The sequence below is a fragment of the Triturus cristatus genome, chromosome 3_2, assembly GCF_964204655.1.
Source record: "Triturus cristatus chromosome 3_2, aTriCri1.1, whole genome shotgun sequence".
NCBI lineage: Eukaryota > Metazoa > Chordata > Amphibia > Caudata > Salamandridae > Triturus > Triturus cristatus.
In genome coordinates, this window is record NC_140584.1 from 195,491,336 (window position 1) to 195,515,387 (window position 24,052).

Sequence of the window (24,052 nt, forward strand, 5' to 3'; positions counted from 1 at the left end):
TAGTAAAACAGAATTGTGAAAGATATGCTCTTCCTTTTTAATATACAAATCTGTTTGTCCCAAAAAATATTATGAACTGTTATCTCGTTTCAGAATCCAGCTCCAGGCTTACTAAATTTTAAGAAGCCACTTCCGTATCCAGAAATAGATATGGAATATCACCTTTGTCCTCTTCCAAAGTATACTGTCAACATTGCAGGTACTGGGTGGTCTAATCCAACAGCAACACAGAAGAAATTTCTTAACAGAGAGGTACTTTTTGTCCCTATACATTTCTCGTTGGTGGCTTCTTAAGCATGTAGATTTGCAATATTACTTTTAGGCATTGATTGGGGTATAGAAAACATGTTAGCACCCACCATCACAGATCCTTTTAAAGCACACATTTAAAGATGCGTTGTATGATGTTTCTTGCTGCTTATATCCACTCTTCTACACACTAATTTTGTCTGTACAATTTGATCTATCTTCTTGAAGGCGTGTGTGTGGTGATGCTGGGATTTTGCATATTCGGTCAAATTAGGCATTATTTGCACCATTGCCAAATCAACTCAAGTTGTCAATTAAGTTTTTGTAAAAAAAGAAAATCCCCAAGCAATGCTGTGCAATTTGAATTTCTGCACCAAACGTTTGTGACTGTGAATCTAATAATTTCCTACAAGATGTTATTTCTTAGTAGGATGTTTCTGGGAGATAATCATTAAAGATGAACTGATTTACATAAATATCATGCTCAAAACTCTCTTTTGTTTATCATATTATATGTTTACGATTTTATGTTGGGTGAACGTAGCCCAAAAAGCATAAGAAAGATTTGCAATTAAAAATAGTGTCCCAAGTTTACATTTATCAAGGAACAATATGTATAAACTTAGGATTGTTATAGAAACATTACATATTTATACCTTTTAAAGCATTTTAAAGACACAGCTGTAGGCGAACAGTAACAAATCACCAATACATATGCACACTTACCAGTTTTTGTTTGGCCATATTTCCAATGATTGCTATTGTAACTAGGGTGTAGCATGGGTTGCCAGCAATAATTGGGCCCCTTAACCCATGGACCATTACCACTTTGTGATATTGGTGGGGGTATCCGTATCTGTCCCGCTCCCCTATGAAAGTCGATATGGAGGCTCTTTAGTCAAGAGTCTTGGTACTGGGCTTCACACATGCCCGTACCATGAGCATAGCCCTGCCCACCACCCAAAGATGCCCCCAAGACTTCCCAGGACTTGCCTTCGGCCACGATCGTCCTGAGCCATGGCGTTGAGGTCTTCAGCATCCTCTTGTGTCCCAGGATCTCTAGGACGATTTGGCCGTAACTCCGTCACCAGTTGCGTTGCTCCCCTCTTCCTCGGTTCTTATTTTCACCGGTAAAAACACCACCTTGCTCTGGATATCACCTACCCCGGAGTCTTCCTCTCCTACGGCACTCTGACCTGTGAGTCTCTCTCTCCCTCTTCACGTGCTTCCCCTTTCTCCTGCAGTGGCGCCCTGTGGCTGACATCATCGCGACTGACTGGTACACTACTGAAGCCATCCGCAGGGCACACCATAGCGCCCTAGTTTGAATTCTTTGGTGAGTCGGTATCTATTACAAACTTCCTGGTGCAACTAAAAAAAAAAAAAAGAAAAATTAGCTGTACAAATGCGTTTCTTTGAAAATGTTGTGCCCCTAAGAATTTCGAGCCCAGGTCAACCGCCCCATGGCCTCGCCCATGCTACGCCACTGAATGTAGCCTCTAAGTTCGAAACATGGCCCAACAGGATTTTAGTGAGTTGTATTTGAATGTCTTTTTAGATCTGGCCTTGAGACATCCCTATCTCTTTAGCCTCATGTAATGAAAAATACGTGAAATAATCTTTTTTTTTCAAACTTACCTATATAGATATATGGAAGGGATTCTTATTCAACCATTTGTCTGTTCCTATTTTGCTTCCACACACTGCTGCATACCGCATGGGATAATGGGTCAGCCCATTTCAGCCACTGTCACTTTTGCACTGCTAGTGATAGCATTTTTCCTGATCACATGTGCACATCCACGTAAAAAGAAAAGACCTTCGTAAAAATTTCTTCTGGGTCATGCTTTTATTTTTTTATTTTTCTTCTAGTCCTTATTGTGTGTTTAAACTCTGCCTTCTACTGAGTAATTCAAAGCCAGTAGTACCTTCGTATTAGTCTAATAAGAATCATATTTTCCTGTGATGTCCATTAAAACGAGAAAGGGATTTTCTTTTTTTTTTAAATTGAAAATATTTATTGTAAGCATATGGCTGCCATTTTTAGATGTCAGCAGGCTATCTATTAATTATTTTGTGGCTTATACTTTTCACTAAAAATAAAAATATAAAACAACCAGCACACTAGCTTGCCAATGCCAAACCTATTGGCATTTCCAATGCTTTTTATTTATTTGGTATTTATATATTTATTGCGAGTTTTACATAGTGTGTACACGACCCTAGGATATCAGAATTCTATAGAACAGTTACACAGAGAATGTTCACTTGTACAAGGGAGTTTGTAAATATTGTGTTTCAGGTTTTTGTCTATACTTTTGTTATACCTATTTGCCAAGATCACTATATAGTTACTCCCGTTCCTAGGTTGTTGCTGATGGTGGTTTTATAGCCTTGTATAGTCTTTGTGCCGTGGATTGTTTGCTATACCTGTACAAATATCTGTCTGTGTGTTGTCTCCATGCTATCTTTAGGTAACACATTTCCTAGCGTTTACCAGTAGTTGCCAGTGGATCGTTGGGTTGGGGAGCTGCTTCTTACAAAGCTGGTGCTTTATGTTTCTCATTTGTGCCTTGTTTTTAACCATTGATATTTTGCAATGACATCCTTGACGATCAGGGGACTAGTGATTGCTATACTCCTTATTAAATTAAGTGGCCAAGGTGCCTTTCTAGTAGTAAGGGCTTTACACTTTTCTTGAAGGAAGCTGTTGATGGGTTTGCATGAATTTCCGGTGGAATGGAGTTCCAGATTCTAGGAGCTTTTCCTGTGAATGAGCGCAAGTATGATTTTTCTTATTTGAATTTTGGCGGGTCCAGAAGTAGAGTATCTGCGCTTCTAAGTGTGCGGTTATAGTTTTGAGTGCTTTTGAAATACCTGGCATCCTTAACTATCTACTCTGTATGCTCAGGATGCAAGATGTATGCTCAGGATGCAAGATAATACCTTGCTTAGATATGATTTTATTTGCTCTATCCTGGTCCCAGTACCTGATTGAACCCCTCCCCCGCATCAAGCACTGTGTTACCCAGTTTTGTGCACATTACATTTCTGCATACATTATACGTATACATATAAGACTAATATGGAATAGAAAGCCTATAACCGTACAATGTCAAGTTTTATCAAGATTCCACTGTGCCAGAGCCATGGAGCCGTTTTTTCTGTGTAAAACGTTGTTTGCCATTATTGTTTCTGTCGAAAATACTAATTTAAAGCAAGTGTTGGTTTAGAAAGTGCTCTGTGTGATATTCTGCCCCAGTGAGATATTGTGTGGGTCCCCAAGCCTTTAAAGTGGACTGCAAAATTTGACCTTTGCTAGACCCTGAACCTAATAATTACTCCCCATCACTCATAATGCCCTCTTTACTAAAAGTCTAGGCCATTTAAATGTTTTGAAAAAGGGGTTTCATTTTCTCCCGATTAGCAGAGGGACACAACTTACTCCACTATAGATTTCCCCATGAGTATTGATGTTTCAGAACCTTTTTCTCTACTTCAGCTTCCGCACTGGACCCATTAAACTAGCTTTTTATGAATTTCTACTGAACAGAGATTTTGCACTATACCCATAGAGGCATTGGTCCTCTGATGAATCATTTTTGTCAAAGGGAGGGGTGAGACTTCAGGATGTCCAAACCACAGTTAGCCACTCAATGAGGACAATTGTTGTGGCCACCTCGCAAGTTCGAAATTAGATTCAAATAAATTACTCTCAGAACCATACTGTAAATATAAAGTATTGCAATTGGAAGACCCAACCTCCTGAAGAAGTTTACGCTGACCAAAATGATACAAACCAAAAGCTCTCATGTTGTTACACAGAATAAAAGCAACAGGACTTGATGTTCTGAAAAAAATCTATGACTACATCTATTACACATTTAGAATCAAACTAATGACACAGTTCAAAGAAACAACATCAGAACACAATAACAGACGCAGGCAATTTAGAAAATGCTGTTATTGTTTTAATGATCCAAAATCAGTGCACCCAATCAACATTTTAAGTAGCTTAGTTAGAATGCCAATAACACATAGTATAAAACCACACATTTAGTCAAAGAATTTCGGAGGATGGGTTAAGCTTTATAGATGTCCACTACTAATGAATTCTGATGGATACATCTGCCAGTGGATTCCTCACCTTGTGAATATCCCCTGTGCCAGCATTCCACTGAACTTTTTTCCTCCAGCTCTCTACGCCGACGTGGACGTCATAATGCTTCGGCTCCGCTCGCGACTCCGTATGACGTCACCGGAGCCATAAGAGAGCCACGTCGGCGTGATGACGTCAGTTCCCTTTTTTCCGCGCCGTCGACGCGTAACGGTTTTCCAGCACTCTCCTGCTACTTTGTAGTCTTGTAGTGGTTATTGTTTTTGGATTTACCATGTCTTCGACGAGGAAGTCTGATTTCAAACCTTGTAGGGAATGTGGGGGCCACATATCGATGACTGACCCCCATAAGGATTGTTTGTGGTGTCTTTCTTCTGACCAAGATGTGGAGGACTGTTCCAGCTGCAGAAGAATGAACCCCAAGGCCCTGAAGGAGAGAGAGGCGAAACTCTTCATGGCCAAAGCAAAGAAGGAAAGAAGAGGTAGGAAGAATCAGAAATCGAGGCCGGAGTCGTTGACTTCGCACTCTTCGAAGTCGAAGAAACACAATAAGAGGAAGCATAGCTCTCAGCGCCGGTCTTCGAGGAGTAAGACTTCAAGATCGCCGTCGCCTCGACGTCGAAGTAAGGATGTTGTATCTCCTTCTCCATCTCCTAGGAGGTCTCCAGAGAGGTCGCCTTCGCCGAAGCGGACTCCGGCGTGGTCCCCGGCTCGGTCCCAGGCGCAGTCTCCGGCGCAGTCTCTGGCGCCGGAGACTGCGCAGTCACCGGCGCCAGTGGAGTCTTCTGCTTCTGACGCTGAGCAGGAACAAGAGAAAGAGCTTTCTCCAGGACCAGCTGATCCTGCGGCACCTGCTGAGGACACTTCGGCTCCTGGTCCGGGTACTCCTCGACCGGATTCAGAATCAATCCCTTATCCGCAGTTCCCGGCGCCGGGTGCGGATTCAACGCATTTCCTTAATGCGATGTGTGGGATTTTTCATCGGGCTGCCTTCCCATCCGGTGCACCATCTGGTCCCGTGGGTCCTATGGCATACACCTTGGGAGTGCCGCAGCATTATGCTCAGGCCCCGTTTCTGCCCTTTTTGCCGATGGCAGTTTCCGGCACCGTCTGGTGATCCATCTCGACTTCGGCTGGAGCGGCCTTCTTCGGAGCCTTCCTCTACGCCGTTTCCGACTCCTTCGGCTCCGACTCCGGCGCCGCCAACTCTGGCGCTGCCGACTCCACGTTCGGTTCCACTGACTCCGCGTACGGTGTCGCCGACGCCGGTTCCTCGGATCCGTTCAAGGAGAGAAGCCCAGAGAGTCTTGGAAGAGGAGCGTTATAGGGAGGAAGTGGAAGAAGGTGAGGTGGACGCATCTTCTGATGACTTTGAAGGCATTCAGGATGCTAGTGGTCTTGATACCACTCCGGAGTGGGAGCATTCTTCGACCAGGTCTTCGCCACCACAAGAATTGGCCCCCTATCATTCAGTTATCAAGAAGGCCGCAGAGTTGCTGGACTTGCAGTTACCCTCTGCTGAATATAAGCCAAACCTCCTGACTGAAGTCCTGCATTCACCAACTTCGAATGTTGAACCCTTGTTGCCTTTTAATGAGGGTATCTTAGAGCCTGTAATGGATGTTTGGCGTAAGCCACTCTCTTCGCCTGCAGTCTTCAGACAGGTGGCAAGAAGGTATAGGGTGGCTCCGGGGGATCCAAGCTTTCTTTCTTCCCACCCTTCTCCAGAAAGACTTGTGGTGCAAGCTTCATGTTGGAAGTATTCTTCAGGCACCTTCCCTCAGACTCCTGCGGATAGGGATTCTAAAAAGACTGATCAAGCAGTCAGAAAGGTCTTTTCTTCAGGGAGCATGGCGCTTAAATCTACTAATGCCACTTGTTTACTAGGGCGCTATGTTCATGCACTGATGGACTCTATGAAATTATTAGCCCCTAAGTTGCCAGAAGGAGAGAAAGCTTCTTTTATGGAGGTGGTCACTGACACTCAGGCTGCTGCAAGGCAGGTGATTCAGTCGGGACTGGACACGGCTGATTCTGTGGCAAGGGTAATGGGGTCTTCGATAGCCACTAGGAGGCAAGCGTGGCTTCGTTCTTCTGGCTTCTCTACTGATGTTCAAGTCACTTTGGTAGACTTGCCTTTTGATGGAGAAAAACTTTTTGGCGAGAAGGCTGATTCTGCCTTGCAAAGATTTAAAGATAGCAGAGTTACGGCGAAATCTTTGGGGCTACAGACTCCTGCTAAGGGATTTGGTCTTAAGAAATTTAGAGGCTTTGGGAGATCCTCATTTCGTTCCTTCCGGCAACCTCAGCAGCAGCAGTAACAACAGCAGCAGAATCCCCTCTATAGATCGTATAGAGGAAGGCAAAGGGGACGGAGAGGTTCTGGCCGCAACCCATCTTCATCATCTGCCTCCTCTGCACCCAATGAAGCTTCAGGGAAGCAGCCCTAGATCCCCCATCCTGGATCATGTGAGACCTGTGGGGGGTCGGGTGTCCCACTTTCTGCGAGGTTGGAAATCTGTTACGACCGACCTTTGGGTTTTAAACCTCGTGGAGACTGGGTATGCCCTTCCCTTTCGGGAGTTTCCTCCCCTTTACCCTCCTTGCCAAGGTTTTTGCTCAGAGGACCATCTGCTTCTTTTGCAGAAGGAGGTTCTTGCATTGCTACAAAAAGGTGCAATAGAGGTGGTTCTGGAGCAGGAAATGGGTCAGGGGTGCTACTCCCGGTATTTTCTGATTCCCAAGAAGGACGGCAGATTGCGTCCAATCCTGGACCTCAGAGTCTTGAATTTTTACCTGAAACAGGAGAAATTCAAGATGCTGACCCTTGCGCAGGTTCTTCAAGCGTTGCAGCAAGGAGACTGGATGGTGTCGATCGACTTGCAGGATGCGTATTTCCACATCCCAATCCTAAAGTCGCACAGGAAGTATCTCCATTTTACAGTTGGGTCATAACACTACCAGTTTGCGGTCCTCCCGTTTGGTCTTACTACCGCACCTCGAGTCTTCACGAAGGTGATGGCAGTGGTGGCTGCTCATCTCAGGAGGTCGGGGATTCCAGTTTTTCCATACCTGGACGACTGGCTTCTGAAAGCGAAGACCCCGGAGATGGTGCAGAATCATCTGCAGGTAACATCTCAGCTGTTATTCGACTTGGGTTTTTCAATCAATGTGCCCAAATCTCACCTGGTGCCCTCTCAACGCAACCTGTTCATAGGGGCGGTACTGGATGCTACTGTGTGTCGAGCATTTCCTCCTCCTCAAAGAATTCTCGACATTCAGGAGATGATCCCTTTATTCCAAAATGGAGCGGTTGTTCCAGTTCTGAAGGTCCTTCGTCTGCTTGGTCTGTTCGCCTCTTGCATTCTGTTGGTCAACCATGCACGCTGGCACATGAGGGCGCTCCAGTGGTGCCTCCGCAGGCAGTGGTATCAGCACAAAGGAGATCTCAGGGAGTCGATCAGGATCTCCAGAGAAGCTGCAGTGGATCTATCTTGGAGGAGCGCGGAGGGCAATCTGTCTCAAGGAAAGCCCTTTCATCTACCTCCATTGGTGGCCACAGTGATAACGGATGCATCCACTTTGGGATGGGGTGCGCATCTGGGGGATCTGGAAATCAAAGGTCTTTGGTCTCCAGAGGAAAGGTTGCTTCACATCAACCTTCTGGAATTGCGGGCGATTCGTTTGGCGCTCAAGGCCTTCCTTCCTTCCTTCCCTTCGCGGTCAGTTGGTTCAGGTCCTGACGGACAACACTACCGCGAGGTGGTATGTCAACAAGCAGGGAGGAGTAGGTCGTTTCGTCTCTGCAGGGAGGCGTTACGACTTTGGTCCTGGGTTCAGGATCATCGGATTTGCTTGATGGCAAATCATCTGGCCGGGGTGCTAAACGTTCCTGCGGACAGTCTCAGTCGGCAGTTCTCCGCCGACCACCAGTGGAGGCTCCATCCGGAGGTGGTCCGTCACGTCTTTCGGACGTGGGGGACACCTCGGGTGGACCTGTTTGCCACTCACGAGAATGCGCATTGCCCGTCATTCTGCAGTCTCCAGTTTCCGATGCAGGGGGCGTTGGGGGACGCGTTTCAGTTGAGTTGGGGCTCACAACTCCTTTACGCGTTTCCTCCCATACCTTTGATTCCTCGGGTTCTGAGGAAGATTCGCCAAGACCGGGCCCAAGTTATTTTGGTCGCCCTGGATTGGCCAAGAAGGGTGTGGTACACAGATCTTCTCCACCTCTCCTCATGCCCTCCGCTCCGTCTCCCTCTGAGGGCAGACCTCCTCTCGCAGTCGGAGGGGCAGGTTCTACACCCCCACCTCCAGAGCTTAAACCTTCATGCCTGGAGATTGAACGGGGCAACCTGAATTCCTTCTCTCTCCTGCCTGATGTGGTGGATGTTATTTTATCCGCCAGGCGACACTCCACCAAGTCCATTTACTCCTACAGGTGGTCTAAGTTTGTAAAGTGGTGTGGGGAGAGATCCATTGACCCTTTAAAGGCCCATCTTTCCAATGTGCTTCAGTTTGCTCTTTCCTTGGCTCAGCAGGGCTGTGCTGTGGCCACGGTTAAGGGCTATCTATCGGCCTTATCGGCTTTTCTGTGTCTTCCAGATCAGCCGTCTTTATTTAAATCTCCTATTGTTTTAAGATTTATCAAAGGTCTTACTAATAGGTTCCCACCTACTCCTTTTGTAATGCCACATTGGGACCTTAATCTTGTCTTAACTTTCTTGATGGGGTCCCCTTTTGAGCCCCTTCATAGTTGCCCTTTGAGGCTGTTGTCTTTTAAGACGGTCTTTCTTGTAGCCATAACCTCGGCAAGGAGTGTGAGTGAGCTTCAAGCTCTTAGTTCAAAACCCCCGTTTTTATCCTTGCATGCTGAAAGGATGGTATTCAGGACCAGGGCTGCTTTGCTACCTACGGTAGTTACTCTCTTTCATCTGGGGCAGTCTATTACTCTCCCTGTTTTTTATCCACCTCCTCATCCCTCCAAGGAGGAGGAAAGACTTCATCGTCTGGACCCAAAAAGAGCTGTGAGCTTTTACTTGGACAGAACGAAAGACTTTCGTTTAGACGATCAGCTCTTCGTGGGCTATGTTGGACATTCTAAAGGAAAAGTTGTACACAAGCGCACTCTGTCCAGATGGATCATCTTGGCCATCAAAATCTGCTACGCCCTTGCTGGTAAGGTTCCTCCAGAGGGTATAAGGGCTCATTCAACTAGAGCTAAGTCTTCTACCTCTGCTTTGGCCAGGGGTGTTCCTGTGGCAGACATTTGTAAAGCCGCGACTTGGGCATCCCTCCATACCTTCGCAAAGCATTATTGCTTAGACTCTGAGATGAGGAGGGAGGGCCACTTTGCGCGCTCTGTCTTGCAAGACTTTTTGGTAAAGGAAGGTGGACACCCTCCTCCGGGAGTGGGACTGCTGTGGGAATCTATTCACAAGGTGAGGAATCCACTGGCAGATGTATCCATCAGAAGAACAGTTACTTACCTTCGGTAACGCTTTTTCTGGTGGATACAGTATCTGCCTGTGGATTCCTCACTGGCCCACCCGCCTCCCCATTGTCCACCTTTGTATACCTTAAAGGATGCCTTGTTTGACATGTTGTTTTTCTGGTACACTTTTAGGAAATGCTTTTGTTTCTTAGCTTTCCTTTTTTATATATGTACTATGTATATTTGTTCGAATGTTGTATACTGTGTATACTTTGAATCTGTTGTCGGTCCACCTGTTCGCCTCGGAGGCACTGAAAAAATGGGTGGAACTGACGTCATCACACCGACGTGGCTCTCTTATGGCTCCGGTGATGTCATACGGAGTCGCGAGCGGAGCCAAAACATTATGACGTCCACGTCGGCGTAGAGAGCTGGGGGAAAAAAGTTCCGTGGAATGCTGGCGCAGGGGATATTCACAAGGTGAGGAATCCACAGGCAGATACTGTATCCACCAGAAAAAGCGTTACCGAAGGTAAGTAACTTGTTCGTCAGGAGGATGGTTAAAAGGCGAAAAACCCTCATTCAGGAAAGGGTGAAAGGGTCAAGTTAAAGTCCTCTAGGGAAATGTTCATGAACATGGGGAAAGAACAAAAATCAGTATCTCACTAAATCAATCCAAAAGAGTTTAGTAAGCAAGTTAATTGTAAAAGAAAAATCAGAGCATTGAGTTCAGGTTGTCTGCAAGGAAAGGAGTCCAAGTCGATCAGCAATTACAGTAGCTACTGAAAAAGCATCCCAAGTCGTTGAGCAAAAAGAGCCAAAAAGTAAAGGAGCTCTTCAATCTGCGTCACCAATCTAATCCTCATTTCCACATCTCCTCCTTATAGGAGATCTTCTTTATAGTATAGATGATGCAGTTGTATTATTAGCGATTGGACCACAGTGGTCTGTCCATTGTGTGGTCATTTTCCCATTGTCAGTTACCATTTTCTACTCCAGCATTGTTTACCAAGCTAGTAATGAGAAACCAGTCTTTGCCATTCTCACAGGCTAGTTACAAAAAGAGAAATGTATTTGTAGCTCCTTCGTGGGTACAGTCCAAGGATCGGTTCCCACCAATTCACACACACACAGAAACACACACACACACACACAAGGAATAAGGCTTCATTCATAGTCAAATTGTTACTTTAGGCAGGAACAGTTAAAGCAACATTTGAAAGAAACATGTCAAAGTTCCTTTCGCTAGGCCATTAAATAATGCAGCCTAAGCAAGAGAATTTCAATGCATTAAAATCATCTTCTTTTAGTGAATCAGCTTATCAATAACTATTCAAAACATAATAAAGTAAATCAAGCATTTCATATTAAGAAATAATAATAGTTTTGTCAATGATTATTATATTAAGAATGAGCTATCCTAAATATGGCCTACTAAGAAGAATTTCAAAAGTATCAACATGTAAATTAATTCTAAAAATCATTAAAAGAAAATTGTTTTTATCAATATATGTTCTTTATGATGTTCGGTACTTATACTGAAAGTTTCAAGCATGCAACCCTTATCAACATTGATTTACACCAATGTCTAGTTTAGGAAAGCCCTCTGCAATTGAAATCAATAAAAATTCTTAACTTCTCATTAGTCTACATAACATCATGTTGATATTATTATTTGATTAATCCTACTGTTTCTAGCTAATCAAGCATGCTTTTACGGTGCTGATAATTCTTTGTTTTCTATGTTTCTGTGATGTTTTTCATCAACATGTTATTATTTAATTGTCAAATCTAGTGTATATGTTGTGTAAAGAATAATTAATTGATTACTACACTGTTACAGTCTCCTAGCAATAACCTAGAGCTGCCAGGTGCTAAAACGCAGAACTTTGCATTCCGAGGATCCCCAGACTGAAACCCACCTCTATCTAAGAATGCTCTCAGCCCCACAATCTTTTCTGCTTAAGAATTTAGAGGGTAGAGTAAGCTCCACTGTTCATGCTGCCTTTGCTTGGACACTTCCATGTCTCTGCCCAGATCGACCCCCTGACGCCCATCAGAGCATGTGAGAGACTCATTGTAGGTGCAAGGTCATAATTTGCACTTCCAGAATAAAAGCCCAATTTGATCTCTGCATAGAACTGATAGAGCAGAACTAGGTAGGTGAGCTATGACATTCTCTAATCCCCTCATGGGTGTAAATACTTTATTGATGTTACTTGTAACATACCTGGAGCCATTTTCATTATTTTTGCCTTATGTATGACTGAGCGTTTGCAGTGTGGATGTGGTTGCTTCATCACCCTAATGCCTAATCTATTTTTAAGCAATTAAATCTGTGCCCCAACTCATGGAGAAGGATTCACTGATATCTTTCTTGGGTCTCAGTGAATATTATAATCATTTTGTACAAGGTTAAGCACTAATAGTGGAACCTATGAGAAAGTCGTTGCAGAAGAGAGTGACATTTGAGTGGAGCAAAGAGAAGGATGAGGCTTTTCAGAAAGTGCATTAGTTAATAGTTAGTGCACCTTGTTGGAAACCTTTTAATGTGAATTACAAGTGCAATGTTATTGTTGATAGGTATTTGTGCTGTCCTTACTCCTTTGCATGGTGACAAAAAGTACACTGTAGGATGTATCTCTCGCCCTATGAAAGGTGCTGAGTTGCATTACAGCACTACTGAATGTGAGGCTTTAGCGTGTGCGTGGGCTATGGAGAGATTTAGAACATTTCTGTGGGGCAACACATGACTTATTATTGCTGACCACAAGTCATTGGTTTACATGTTAGATGTCATTGATACAGGTGAAGCTTCAACAAGATTGGTCAGGCTATTGGCACAGTTTCAGGAGTTTTCTTTTGATTTTAAGTGCATTCCTGGTGGGAAGAATGTTCTGGCTGATTGTCTCTCTCGTCTTCCTGTACCGAAGAGTATTGATTTCATACATGATAATAAGGATGAATGTTTTGTGGCAGTGGTTGATGTTCTTGAAGCATATGTAGGAGTTATTTCTGAAGGAGAATGGGTTTTAGAAATCCGAAAAGATGCTGTCTTACAGTAGGTCAAAAAGTTCATGGTTGAGGGTTGACCTTGTATCAGATTTTTGGACAAATCTATTTGACCTTATCAGCAAATTGCTGCTGAGTTGACTGAAGACAATGGTATGCTGCTAACTCCTCCTGTGTCTTCAAGAGAGAAAACTATGGGTATTACCCATTGTGGTCACCCTGGCATTACCGGGACTATGAAACGTTGGAAGAAATTCTTTTGGTGACCTTACATGGATTCTCAGGTTGAGAGCTTTGTTAATAAATATCAACAATGTTTGTTGTCGGATAAATATTGGAAATCTAATCATGTTATTGTAATGAATCCATTACCTGATAGTCCTTGGTACAAGTTAGCTGTTGATTTTGCAGACCCTTTTATCCCACTTTTATGTTATCTTTATTATTTATTAATATTTAGCTAGTATGATCTGTATTAGTCAGTGGATAGGGTCATTGGTTGTCTGGGCGACTAGAATATTTTGATTCAGTGTGCCTGTGGGACATTCCAGACTGGACAGTGTCTGTTGTCATTCTCTGGTGTGTCGCCAAAGGGACCCCTGTGCTGGCTTCATGTTCTATGAGGAATAAACTCTTCTTCTATTATCTACCTAAGCTTGGGGTGTATTCCGTATCATGGACGTAACATACACATTACCTCCGGGTATTTAATTGTTCTGATTATTTTTATAACTTGATTTTATACAAATGTGTTGGTGTTCAAAACACTGATAATGTAATTGATTTTCTGAAGGATGTTTTCTATAAGAAATCTAGCATTGGATAATGGTACACAGTTAGTTTCTGAATAAATGTTTGCATTTCTAAAATTGCATGGATTTACTCAGCAGAAAACTCCTTTGTTTTTTCCTTTTACAAATGGTTTGGTGGAACATAGTAATAGATTTTTAAAGGCGGGCATTGAGACAATATTAGTTTCATACTTAAATGTTAAAGATTATTTAAGGGAAAAAGTTTGGACTTGCTTGTATACTACACATTCTACAACTGGAATTTACCTGTTCGATTTGTTGGGAGAGTGTGAACCTAATACTCGCCTCACACCAGTTTGGTTTAATTTGGCAGGCAGAATCTCTTGTTCTATCAGAGAGGTGCAGGAACGTGTGAGTAGAGTACAAGAGCGTACGAAAGAATATTGTGATTGAGTGAGGGGTGGTGTGGATAAGAACGTTAAAGTGGGTGAGTGGGTTCGGATTAAAAAACGTTTTTATGTTCAGAAAGATGAGTCTAAGTTTTTGGAGCCTGTGCAATTTGTGTGATTCATGAATCGAATATTTTTTTTGCTCATTGGTGTGCAATTTTCTTGTGAGGATAGCTGGTTTGACACTAATTTGAACAGTTCTACTGGTGTGAGTATGAATGCTTGTGGTACGGATTTGAGTGGTGAATATTTTTCAGCTCAAAACATGTAGGAGGACATCGGTGACAACAGTGTTGAGAATGTGGGGAATAATCATTCCTCCGTCACTTCCGATTTCACATCTAGCAGTGGAAAAGCTAGACATTTCAAGTTACCTGTTAATTTTAAGGACTATGGCCCACATGTATCAAACATTTTTGTGTTTGCAAACGGGCCAAAAGCAAACAATTGCTTTTCACATGTATTAAACCCTATTTTCAGATTCGGTAACCCATTAAAGAATCGCAAAATGGGTTTGCGATTCGCTATTTGGAAGGGGCTTATTTTGGGCGTTCCATCCAAATACCGAATCCTAATGGTATGTATGAATGTTTTGTGAATGTGAATGCAGTCGCAAAACATTTATTTGCATTTTTACCACATACTTCAAGTAGGTGGTAACCAATTTGCAAATAGGAAAGGGGTCCCCATGGGACTATTCCCTCTTTGGGAATGGCATCGGAAAAGTTTTATCAGAGCAGGCAGTGGTCCCACGAACCACTGCCTACTCTTAGGAAATAAAAAGAACTTTTAATTTTTCTTTTTTAAATGCAACCTTTTTCCTTTAAGGAAAACGGGCTGCATTTAAAAAAAAAAGTGTGCTTTATTTAAAAGCAATTACGGACATGGTGGTCTGTTGACCCCAGCAAGCCACCATCCCTGTGATTTTAGAGATTCCTAGGGGCGTCACAATTTGTGACCTACCTCATTAATATTCATGAGGTAGGTCATTTGCAACGCCCTAGGAATCGCAGAAAGTGTTCAACACGCTTTCATACATGCCGTTTTGAGATTTCCTACTTATGAATGGCAAGGATTCACAATTAGGGAATCACAAAATGGTGCCTACATACATCTGGCCCTAAGTTTTAGATTGATTTCCTAGGTTTGTCACTTTATTTTATATTGATGTGCCTATGATTTTCCAGGCATGTCACTTTGTTTTATATTGATGTTCCTATGATTTTCCAGGCATGTCACTTTGTTTTATATTGATGTTCCAGGTATGTCAAGTTACCAGTTAAATTATAAAGACTATGGCTGGCCCCCATTATGATGGCAGTCAGACGTGCGTCCGACTGTCCGTCTGCCGTCGTTGAGGGATGGAGCCCGCCGACGTGTAGTCAGCGGCTCCACCGACCATATTACGATCAGACCGCCGTGAAGGAAACATGCTTTTTCCAATTGTGGCTTGTGCTGTGGCCCGGAAAAGGGCTACTTACTCCGTTCTGCGCGTCTGCTCACACATGCCAAATAAGTAATGTCAGCCGTGTCAGCTGATCAACCCCTTGCCAGAAGTGTGGGGAACCAGAGAGGAGGAGCCGCGTCCCTCCGCACAATCGGCAAGAAATGCCGCAGCGGACCGGGGACTGATGAGCAAAAGTACAAGGCGCCAAAGAAAGTGCAAGTAGGTTAGATTTGAAGCTATAAAACTTTAAAAACAATCACCAGAATAGTCTACATATTTAAAAAAATACAATAGCCGCGTTCGCCCGTAGACGCGCTACTTACTATGTGAAACTTAGTAGTTATGTAGGGGTCCATAGCTCCACTAAACTAATACACCCTGCAGCGCCATATGGTCTTGAGGGGTGCTAGGAGATTTGGAGCAAACAAACTCCTACAGGGGCCTAGTTCTGCAATATTTTATGCCTCATTAACCGAAGATGAGGGAGTAAAGACTTAGGGAATGATTATGAGTATGGCAGTCCATTGGACCGCCAAACTCATGGTGGCGTGGCGGGAACTGCTGCACTGGCGGTCCAACAACCGCATTATGAGTTCAGCAGCCGCACTGCCACAGGATCACCACAACCGCCGGGATCCGTGATCCCTTGGCAGTGGTGCTGCGGTCTGTGGCAGCAATATGGTGGTGGTGCCGCTGCGGCACTGCCAAGCATATTTCAACTTACCAGACCTCCACACTTTTCATGGCACCTGCCACGAAAAGTGTGGCGGTAAGGAAAGCTAATGGGCCCTACATGGCCCCCTGGTGCCCCTGTACATGAGGGAGCATGCTGAGGGGCACATGTTGTGCCCCCCTCGTTGTATGCACCCCTGAATGGTCTTTGGCGCTCCCTCCACGCTGCAGTTCAGCCTTGGAACTGCACCATCGTGGGACCGCCAAAGCACCGCCTCCCAGACCACGCGGAAGCTCGTAGTCTGGCGGCTGGTGTGCAGACAGCTTTGACAGTGTGGGAGCGGGGCGCTGGCAAGTCGGCCAGCTCCCACACTGTCAAAGTCATATTCAGGCCTTTCGAAAAGATGATGCCCACTCTAGGTTCTGAAGATACAGCCCTGCTTGCTTTAATGAGGGTTGTATGTCACAATATCAATTGTTAAAATATTATCTGACATAATATTATTTACTTAAATATTGTTCCATTGTGTGTAGATGTTCTATTATTAACTCCAGTGATATTCTTGTAACCAATATTTAGGAGTCAGTATTTTTGTGAGGCAATATTTAGGCCTCTATTTTCTGGTGTTATACCTGTTATTAGAAGCACCAATGTAGTTTGAACTTCGCATGCCCCAAAGATGGAATTAAAAGTTTGGAGGTATGTTTCACTTTAAAGAACAATAGTTCTGTTTCGAACCATTTAAGTTGAGGATCGTGTTATGTGCACGAGCGTGACATGCTGCCCTTGTTACGCTTGTGTCCCTTGTTCCATTTCATACCACGCTGTTGTAATGGAATAAACACAAGTGTGACATGCCTGTGTAACGCTGGTGTCTATTTCAGATAATGCCTTTCGTAGTCTGAATGGGCTGCTCGTGGAAGGCAGGTGTACATTTGAAGAGGGCGGTGGATATATATACAGTGGGCTGATGGTTAGCATCATTCAGTTGCTGACTCTTCCTTACCATGTGTAAGCCGTCCAACTAATAAAGTTGTGTGCCTGACAGAACCTTTCTTCGGTTGAAGTTCAACTGTCTTAAAGTACCCGATAACGTTTTCCGACAGATCGTATTGTCATTCATGATTTTTGTTGATGATGTGTAAATCGAGTTTGTTCATGAGCATAGGAGTGGGTGTGGAGATAAAGGTTGACAGTGATTTTAAGGCAAGAGAAAAAGTATGTAGAAGAGACCTGGTAGTGTGGAGTTATTGTGGGAGCCAATGTTTTATTGCATCCTAATAGTTTGATCACCCCAAAATTTACCTCTGATGGCTCCGCTTCTCCATCCTTGATCTTGCAATAAGATTCACCACCCTCCTTGACATCAGGCGCCACAAATCTACTTAGAAAAGCAACTGGGGCCACTTAATAACTAGGTTCTAGATCATTAAAAAAGTTTAAGGTTTTTTTTTTTTACAAAATCTCAAAATAGTCATTACAGAGAAGTGCAAATTATATGCCATATAGACTCAGAAACACAGTACATAGTCAGAAATCAGAATTATTCTTACTCTGAATAAGCAACAAAAAATCATAAAAGGAAAGGCTCTTTCTAATGACAGAGTTCTGTGAGCAATCATTAAAGTAGCTGCCTCATCCTGAAAACCAGGGGTTTTTATACATGTTTTATTAATAAGTAATTAGAAAAATTGTAAATTCAGCATGGCACAACTAGTGATAACATATTGAGGAAATCAGAATTTAGATTGTCGTAACAAAAATGTAACACTAACCCGTTTCTAAGGAAAACTCCATCAGCTTCCACAGCATCAGAGCAGTCTGGGTATGCACAACTCAAGGTGAAACACTTTCAAACATAGGCTCATACACTAGTGTATGTTAGCAAACTTACATCGGAACTTCCAGTGGGAGTATCCTTCACAATGATACATTCATTACACAAAGAAAGTTTCACTCAATATACATGCTTTCAAAGGAAAATAACCAGTTGTGTCACGGTATTCTGTGCTCTGCGAAGACTGTGGGGAAAGAAGACATGCAAGGAAGCATTGTTTGGGAGGAGTAATGAGAAGCAGCAAGAGGAACAGAGCAGCAAAACAACATCCATATTAATAAAATGATATCCCTGCAGAAATGTGGCATTGTTAAACTACATTAGCAAACACACTTCTAAACCTCTAGATAAAATCGTTTCAAGTGCAACATTAATAATTCAACATAAAAATCATTAGTATTCAGAAATATTTTGTCACCCCGAATTGCACATTTAGAAAAAGCTTTGACAGTTTCCTCCCCTGTGATTATTTTTTAATAATCACTAAAATAAACTAGTAAAACTTTATTAATCATCCATAAGTTAACAGACATCATCATCATCTTTAGTTGCTATTGAGAATGTTCCTCTACCATTCTCCTCTGGGTGTAGACCTGATCCTTGTTAGAAATTGGGTTGGTGGTTGGGGTGGGGTGAAACCCTACTCGAGCAACAGCCCCAATCATTTTCAGGGTGCACCACAAAAATGTCACTAAATTAACCTGTGCTCCACCCTCTAGCAGTCAGGTTTAACTTAGAATCAATACGTAAAGTATTTAAGCAGCACTTAAACAGTAATAAAGTGAAAACAAAACACAAGAAAATTCTCACATGAATTTAGAAAAATAGGTTACATTATAATAAATTATTTGTGACCAAAACGACAAAAGTGCAAACCGTAGACCTGGAGATATGCAATTTTAAAGATTTAGATAAAAGTATCACCAAAAAGGCCAAAGTGCCAACTGCGGGTATATGATCGCACTAGACCGGGACAAAGTCACAAGTTCAGGTCGACCACAATGGAGCACAGGCCAGGCACAGGACCAAGTTTGGCCTGCTTAGGAATGTAGGTAAATGCAATAAGAGAGGCCCCACAGACCAAAGGGACAGGGCTCCGTGAAAGACTGTCAAGTCAAAAGTAAATCCCTTTGGGACCACTGGTCATTCATTAGCTCCACACATGGACACTCACACAGAAAACATTCATAACCCCAATCCTGAATGAGCAGAATGCTACACAGTCAACTAAAGATACATATCACAAGTTTTTTAATAAAAAATCCTATTGACAATGACAATGACATCTGTCATTGATTTGGGCTAATTTGTAGGAATCAATCAAGCCAACACATGATGACAAACCAATTCTTTTCTAATGTGTTCATCTGTTCCTCAACTTGACACAACAAATGCGTTGATGAGTTTCTGTGGAAATTGTTACTACCACCATCTTCAAGACTAAAATTATAAATTGCCCTCATATGAAAATATTAGGTTAAAAATCCATAGAAGGCTGCCTTTTTAATACCGCTGGTTCAAACAGATATAGACCTACCATCAACAAGTATGTTTCGCAGGTTGGAAAGTATATCCAGAACCTCTCACAGAGGTGGAGTCATTCGTTTCTTTGAATTCCACTCAAATATGCCACTTGAAAAGGCTGTCTGATTATCCTGTTGATAGTATTGGGCTTGCACAATTTAAACCTCTTACTGCCTTTAATCCAGATGAGGTTTAGCTTCAATAAAATTAACCCTTTCCGTGCTCATGACGGCCTGGAGCCGTCATGATGCACGGTGGGCGTGTGCTCATGACGGCTCCATGCCAAAAGAGCCTCGGGAGCTGGGGAAGCTCGCCCCCCCCCCCCTGGTTTCCCTGAAATGACAATCGCCACTCAAGTCGCGCTGACGTCATTTCAGTGAAACCGAAACTGAAATGAGCCAAAAGGCTCATTTCAGTTTCCCTTTCTACGTGCTCAGGGGGCTGAACATGTAAAAAGACGGGAGAGGTATCATTGGGAAGGGGAGAATCTCAGGAGGGTGATCCCCCAACTAGACACCAGGGAGGGGGGAGCGGTCCCTTGGGCAAGCGCCTTTGCTCCCCCATCTCATTTTGGCATAATTTAGTCTTTTTGCCCCCCCCGGGGGGCAGATGGGGGCATTAGCCCACTAGACACCAGAGATTTTTTTAGAATATCAAAATAAGAGTGGGGCTGCCCAAAACAGGCATGCCCCCACCCCACGCAATCATTACAGTCTTTCTGCCCCCCCTGGGGGGCAGAAAGCCCACTAAACACCAGGGATTTGTTTTTTGAAAACATTTTTTTAGCCTGGGAGATGCCCAAAATTGGCACGCCAATGCCCCCACCCACCCACCCACCACCATTACAGCCTTTCTGCCCCCGCGGGGGCAGATGGGGCATTGATCCCTAATCTGCCCCTTCGGGGGGGCGGAAAGCCCACTTGACGCCAGGGATTTTCTTTGCACAGTTTTAGTTAGGGTGGGGGCTCCCCGAAATGGGCACGCCAATGCCCCCACCCCCCACCACCATTACAGCCTTTCTGCCCCCAATCTGCCCCCCCGGAGGGGCAGAAAGCCCACTAAACACCAGGGATTTTTTTTTGCACAATTGTTTTTAGGGTGCGGGCTGCCCGAAACAGGCACGCCAAGGCCCCCACCCCCCCTCCCAAAAAATGACATTCTTTCTGCCCCCCCGGGAGGCAGATGGGAGCTATAGCCCCCAAACTGCCCCCCCCCCCCCCCGGGGGCACAGAAAGCCCACTAGAAACCATCAGTTTTTTTGTTTTATTAGTGTAGGGGTAGGGGCTGCCCAAAATGGGCATGACAATACCCTCACCCCCCCCCCCCCCCCCAGAGAAATTCCAGTCTTTATGCCCCCCGGGAGGGCAGATGGGGGCAGTGGCCCCTGATCTGCCCCTTGGGGGGGGGGGTAGAAAGCCCACAAGGCGCCAGTGATTACGCAGGCTTTTTTATGCGTGGGGGCTGCCCAAATGGTCATACCAATGCCCCCACACCCACAAAAAATAGCCACAGTCTTTCTGCCCCCCTTGGGGTCATATCGAGACGAACCTCCCTCCTCGATTCCCCCCAGGGCGGCAGAAAGTCCACTAGGCTCCGACTTTGTTTTAGCAATGTCCCTACCTGTGGATTTTGGGCCCTAGCGCAGCTGACACGTAGGGAAACCTAGCAAACCTGTACATTTTTGAAAACTAGACACCTAGAGGAATTCAGGATGGGGTGACTTGACTGGCTCTCATCAGGTTCTGTTACCCACAATTCCTTGCAAACCTAAAACTGTGTAAAAAAAAAAAACATTTTCCTCATATTTCTGTGGTGGAAAGTTCTGGAATCTGCGTAGATCCACAAAATTACACAAACCCCGCGTTCCCCAAAGTCTTCCGAGAAAAATGGTACCTCACTTGTGTGGGTAGGCCTAGTGCCCGCGACAGGCAAGCAAACAACCTGGTTTGCAAGGGGGGGTTCCATGAGTTTTTGGCCCCGGGCTTGGCGGCCATCTAGGGAAACCTACCAAACCCACACATTTCTGAAAACTAGACACCCAGGGAAGTCCAGCGAGGTATGGCTTGTGTGGGTCCCCCATGGTTTTCCTACCCAGAACCCCCTGCAAACCTCAAATTTAGCTGAAAAAATCCCTTTTTTCTCAAATTTCTGTGTGGGAAAGTTCTGTGATCTACGCAGATCCACGAATTTCCTCCCACCCAGCATTCCCCCAGGTCTCCCGATAAAAATGATAACTCACTCACGTGGGTGGGTCAAGTACCCGCGACAGGCAAGGGCCTAAAACCTATTGAGGCGACATCAAAATTTCCTATCACAAAATAACCTGGTTTTGCAAGGGGGGTCTCATAAGTTTTTGGCCCTGGGCTTGGCGGCCATCTAGGGAAACCTACCAAACCCACACATTTCTGAAAACTAGACACCCGGGGGATTCCAGGGAGGTGTGGCTTGTGTGGATCCCCAAAGTTTTCTTACCCAAAATCCCCTGCAAACCTCAGATGTAGCTGAAAAAAATCACTTTTTTCACACATTTTTGTGTGGGAAAGTTGTGGCATCACCGGGCTGACACAAATTTCCTACCACCCAGCATTACCGCGGGTCTCCCAATAAAAATGGTGCCTAACTCGTGTGGGAGGCCCAAGTACCCACAACAGGCAAGGGCCCAAAACGTAGTGAGGCGACATCAAAATTGCCTATCACAATACAACCTGATTTTACAAGGGGGAGTCACCTGGGTTTTTGGCCCCGTGCTCTGCGGCCAGCTAGGGAAACCTACCAAACACACACATTTCTGAAAACTAGACACCAGAGGGATTCCAGGGAGGTATGGCTTGCGTGGATCCCCCAATGTTTCCTTACCCAGAATCCCCTGCAAACCTCAAATTTAGCTGAAAAAATCACTTTTTTCACACATTGTTCTGTGGGAAAGTTGTGGCATCACCGGGCTGACACAACTTTTGATGTCGCCTCAATACGTTTTGGGCCCTTGCCTGGCGCGGGTACTTGGGGCTCCCACACGAGTGAGGCACCGTTTTTATCGGAAGACCCGGGGGAATGCTGGGTGGTAGGAAATTTGTGTGAGCCCGGTGATGCCACAACTTTCCCACACAAAAATGTGTGGAAAAAGTGATTTTTTTCAGCTAAATTTGAGGTATGCAGGGGATTCTGGGTAAGGAAACGTTGGGGGATCCACACAAGTCATACCACCCTGGAATCCCCTGGGTGTCTAGTTTTCAGAAATGTGTGGGTTTGGTAGGTTTACCTAGGTGCTGGCAGAGCTAGGGTTAAAAAGCTACAGCTAGGCACTTTGCTAAAAAAGGGTCCACTGTGAAATTGAGGTGTGTTCACGTTGGATTTTGCACCATTTCCTGTCGCGGGCACTAGGCCTACCCACGAAAGTGAGGTACCATTTTTCTCGGAACATTTTGGGGAACGCAGGGTGGGGGGAAATTTGTGGATCCACGCAGATTCCAGAACTTTCCACCACAGAAATGTGCGGAAAATATGGGGTTTTTTTTACAATTGTTTAGGTTTACAAGGGATTCTGGTTAACAGAACCTGGTGAGATGCAGTCAAGTCACCCCATCCTAGATTCCCCTGCCTGTCTAGTTTTCAAAAATGTATAGGTTTGCTTGGTTTCCCTAGGTGCCGGCAGAGCTATGGTTCAAAAACTACAGCTAGGCACTTTGCCAAAAAAGGCTCATTTTTCACTGTGATATTGTGGTGTGTCCATGTTGCGTTTTGCTCCGTTTCCTGTTGCGGACACTATGCCTACCCACACAAGTGAGGTACCATTTTTCTCGGAATACTTTGGGGAACGCAGGGTGGGTGGAAATTTGTGGATCCATGCAGGCTCCAGAACTTTCCACCACAGAAATGTGAGGAAAAAGTGGGTTTTTTGACAATTTTCTAGGTTTACAAGGGATTCTGGGTAACAGAACCTGGTGAGATGCAGTCAAGTCACCCCATCCTAGATTCCCCTGCCTGTCTAGTTTTCAAAAATGTATAGGTTTGCTTGGTTTCCCTAGGTGCCGGCAGAGCTGTGGTTCAAAAACTACAGCTAGGCACTTTGCCAAAAAAGGGTAATTTATCACTGCGAAATTGTGGTGTGTCCATGTTGCGTTTTGCACCGTTTCCTGTCGCGGGCACTATGCCTACCCACACAAGTGAGGTACCATTTTTCCCGTAAGACTTTGGGGAACGCGGAGTGGGTGAAAATTTGTGGATCCACGCAGATTCCAGAACTTTTCACCACAGAAATGTGATGCCACAACTTTCCCACACAAAAAAGTGTTAAAAATGTGATATTTTTCAGCTAAATTTGAGGTTTGTAGGGGATTTTGGGTAAGGAACCGTTGGGGGATCCATGCAAGCCATACCTCCCTGGAATCCCCCCGGTGTCTAGTTTTCAGAAATGTGTGGGTTTGGTAGGTTTCCCTAGGTGGCTGCTGAGCACCGGGTCAAAAACCCAGTTGACCCCCCTTGCAAAACCAAGTCGTTTTGAGATAGGCAATTTTGATGTCGCCTCAATACGTTTTGGGCCCTTGCCTGGCGCGGGTAC

The 24,052-nt window shown here is 44.5% G+C and overlaps 1 protein-coding gene across 1 annotated transcript in view; it reads left to right on the forward strand.

The window, feature by feature from the left end:
- CFAP221 (cilia and flagella associated protein 221) overlaps nt 1–24,052 on the forward strand; it is a 563,252-nt gene that overhangs the window by 334,227 nt on the left and 204,973 nt on the right. Inside the window, exon 20 of the mRNA XM_085646788.1 lies at nt 94–252. Within this exon, the coding sequence (XP_085502914.1) occupies nt 94–252 (159 nt within the window). The remainder of the gene's footprint in view (nt 1–93; nt 253–24,052) is intronic.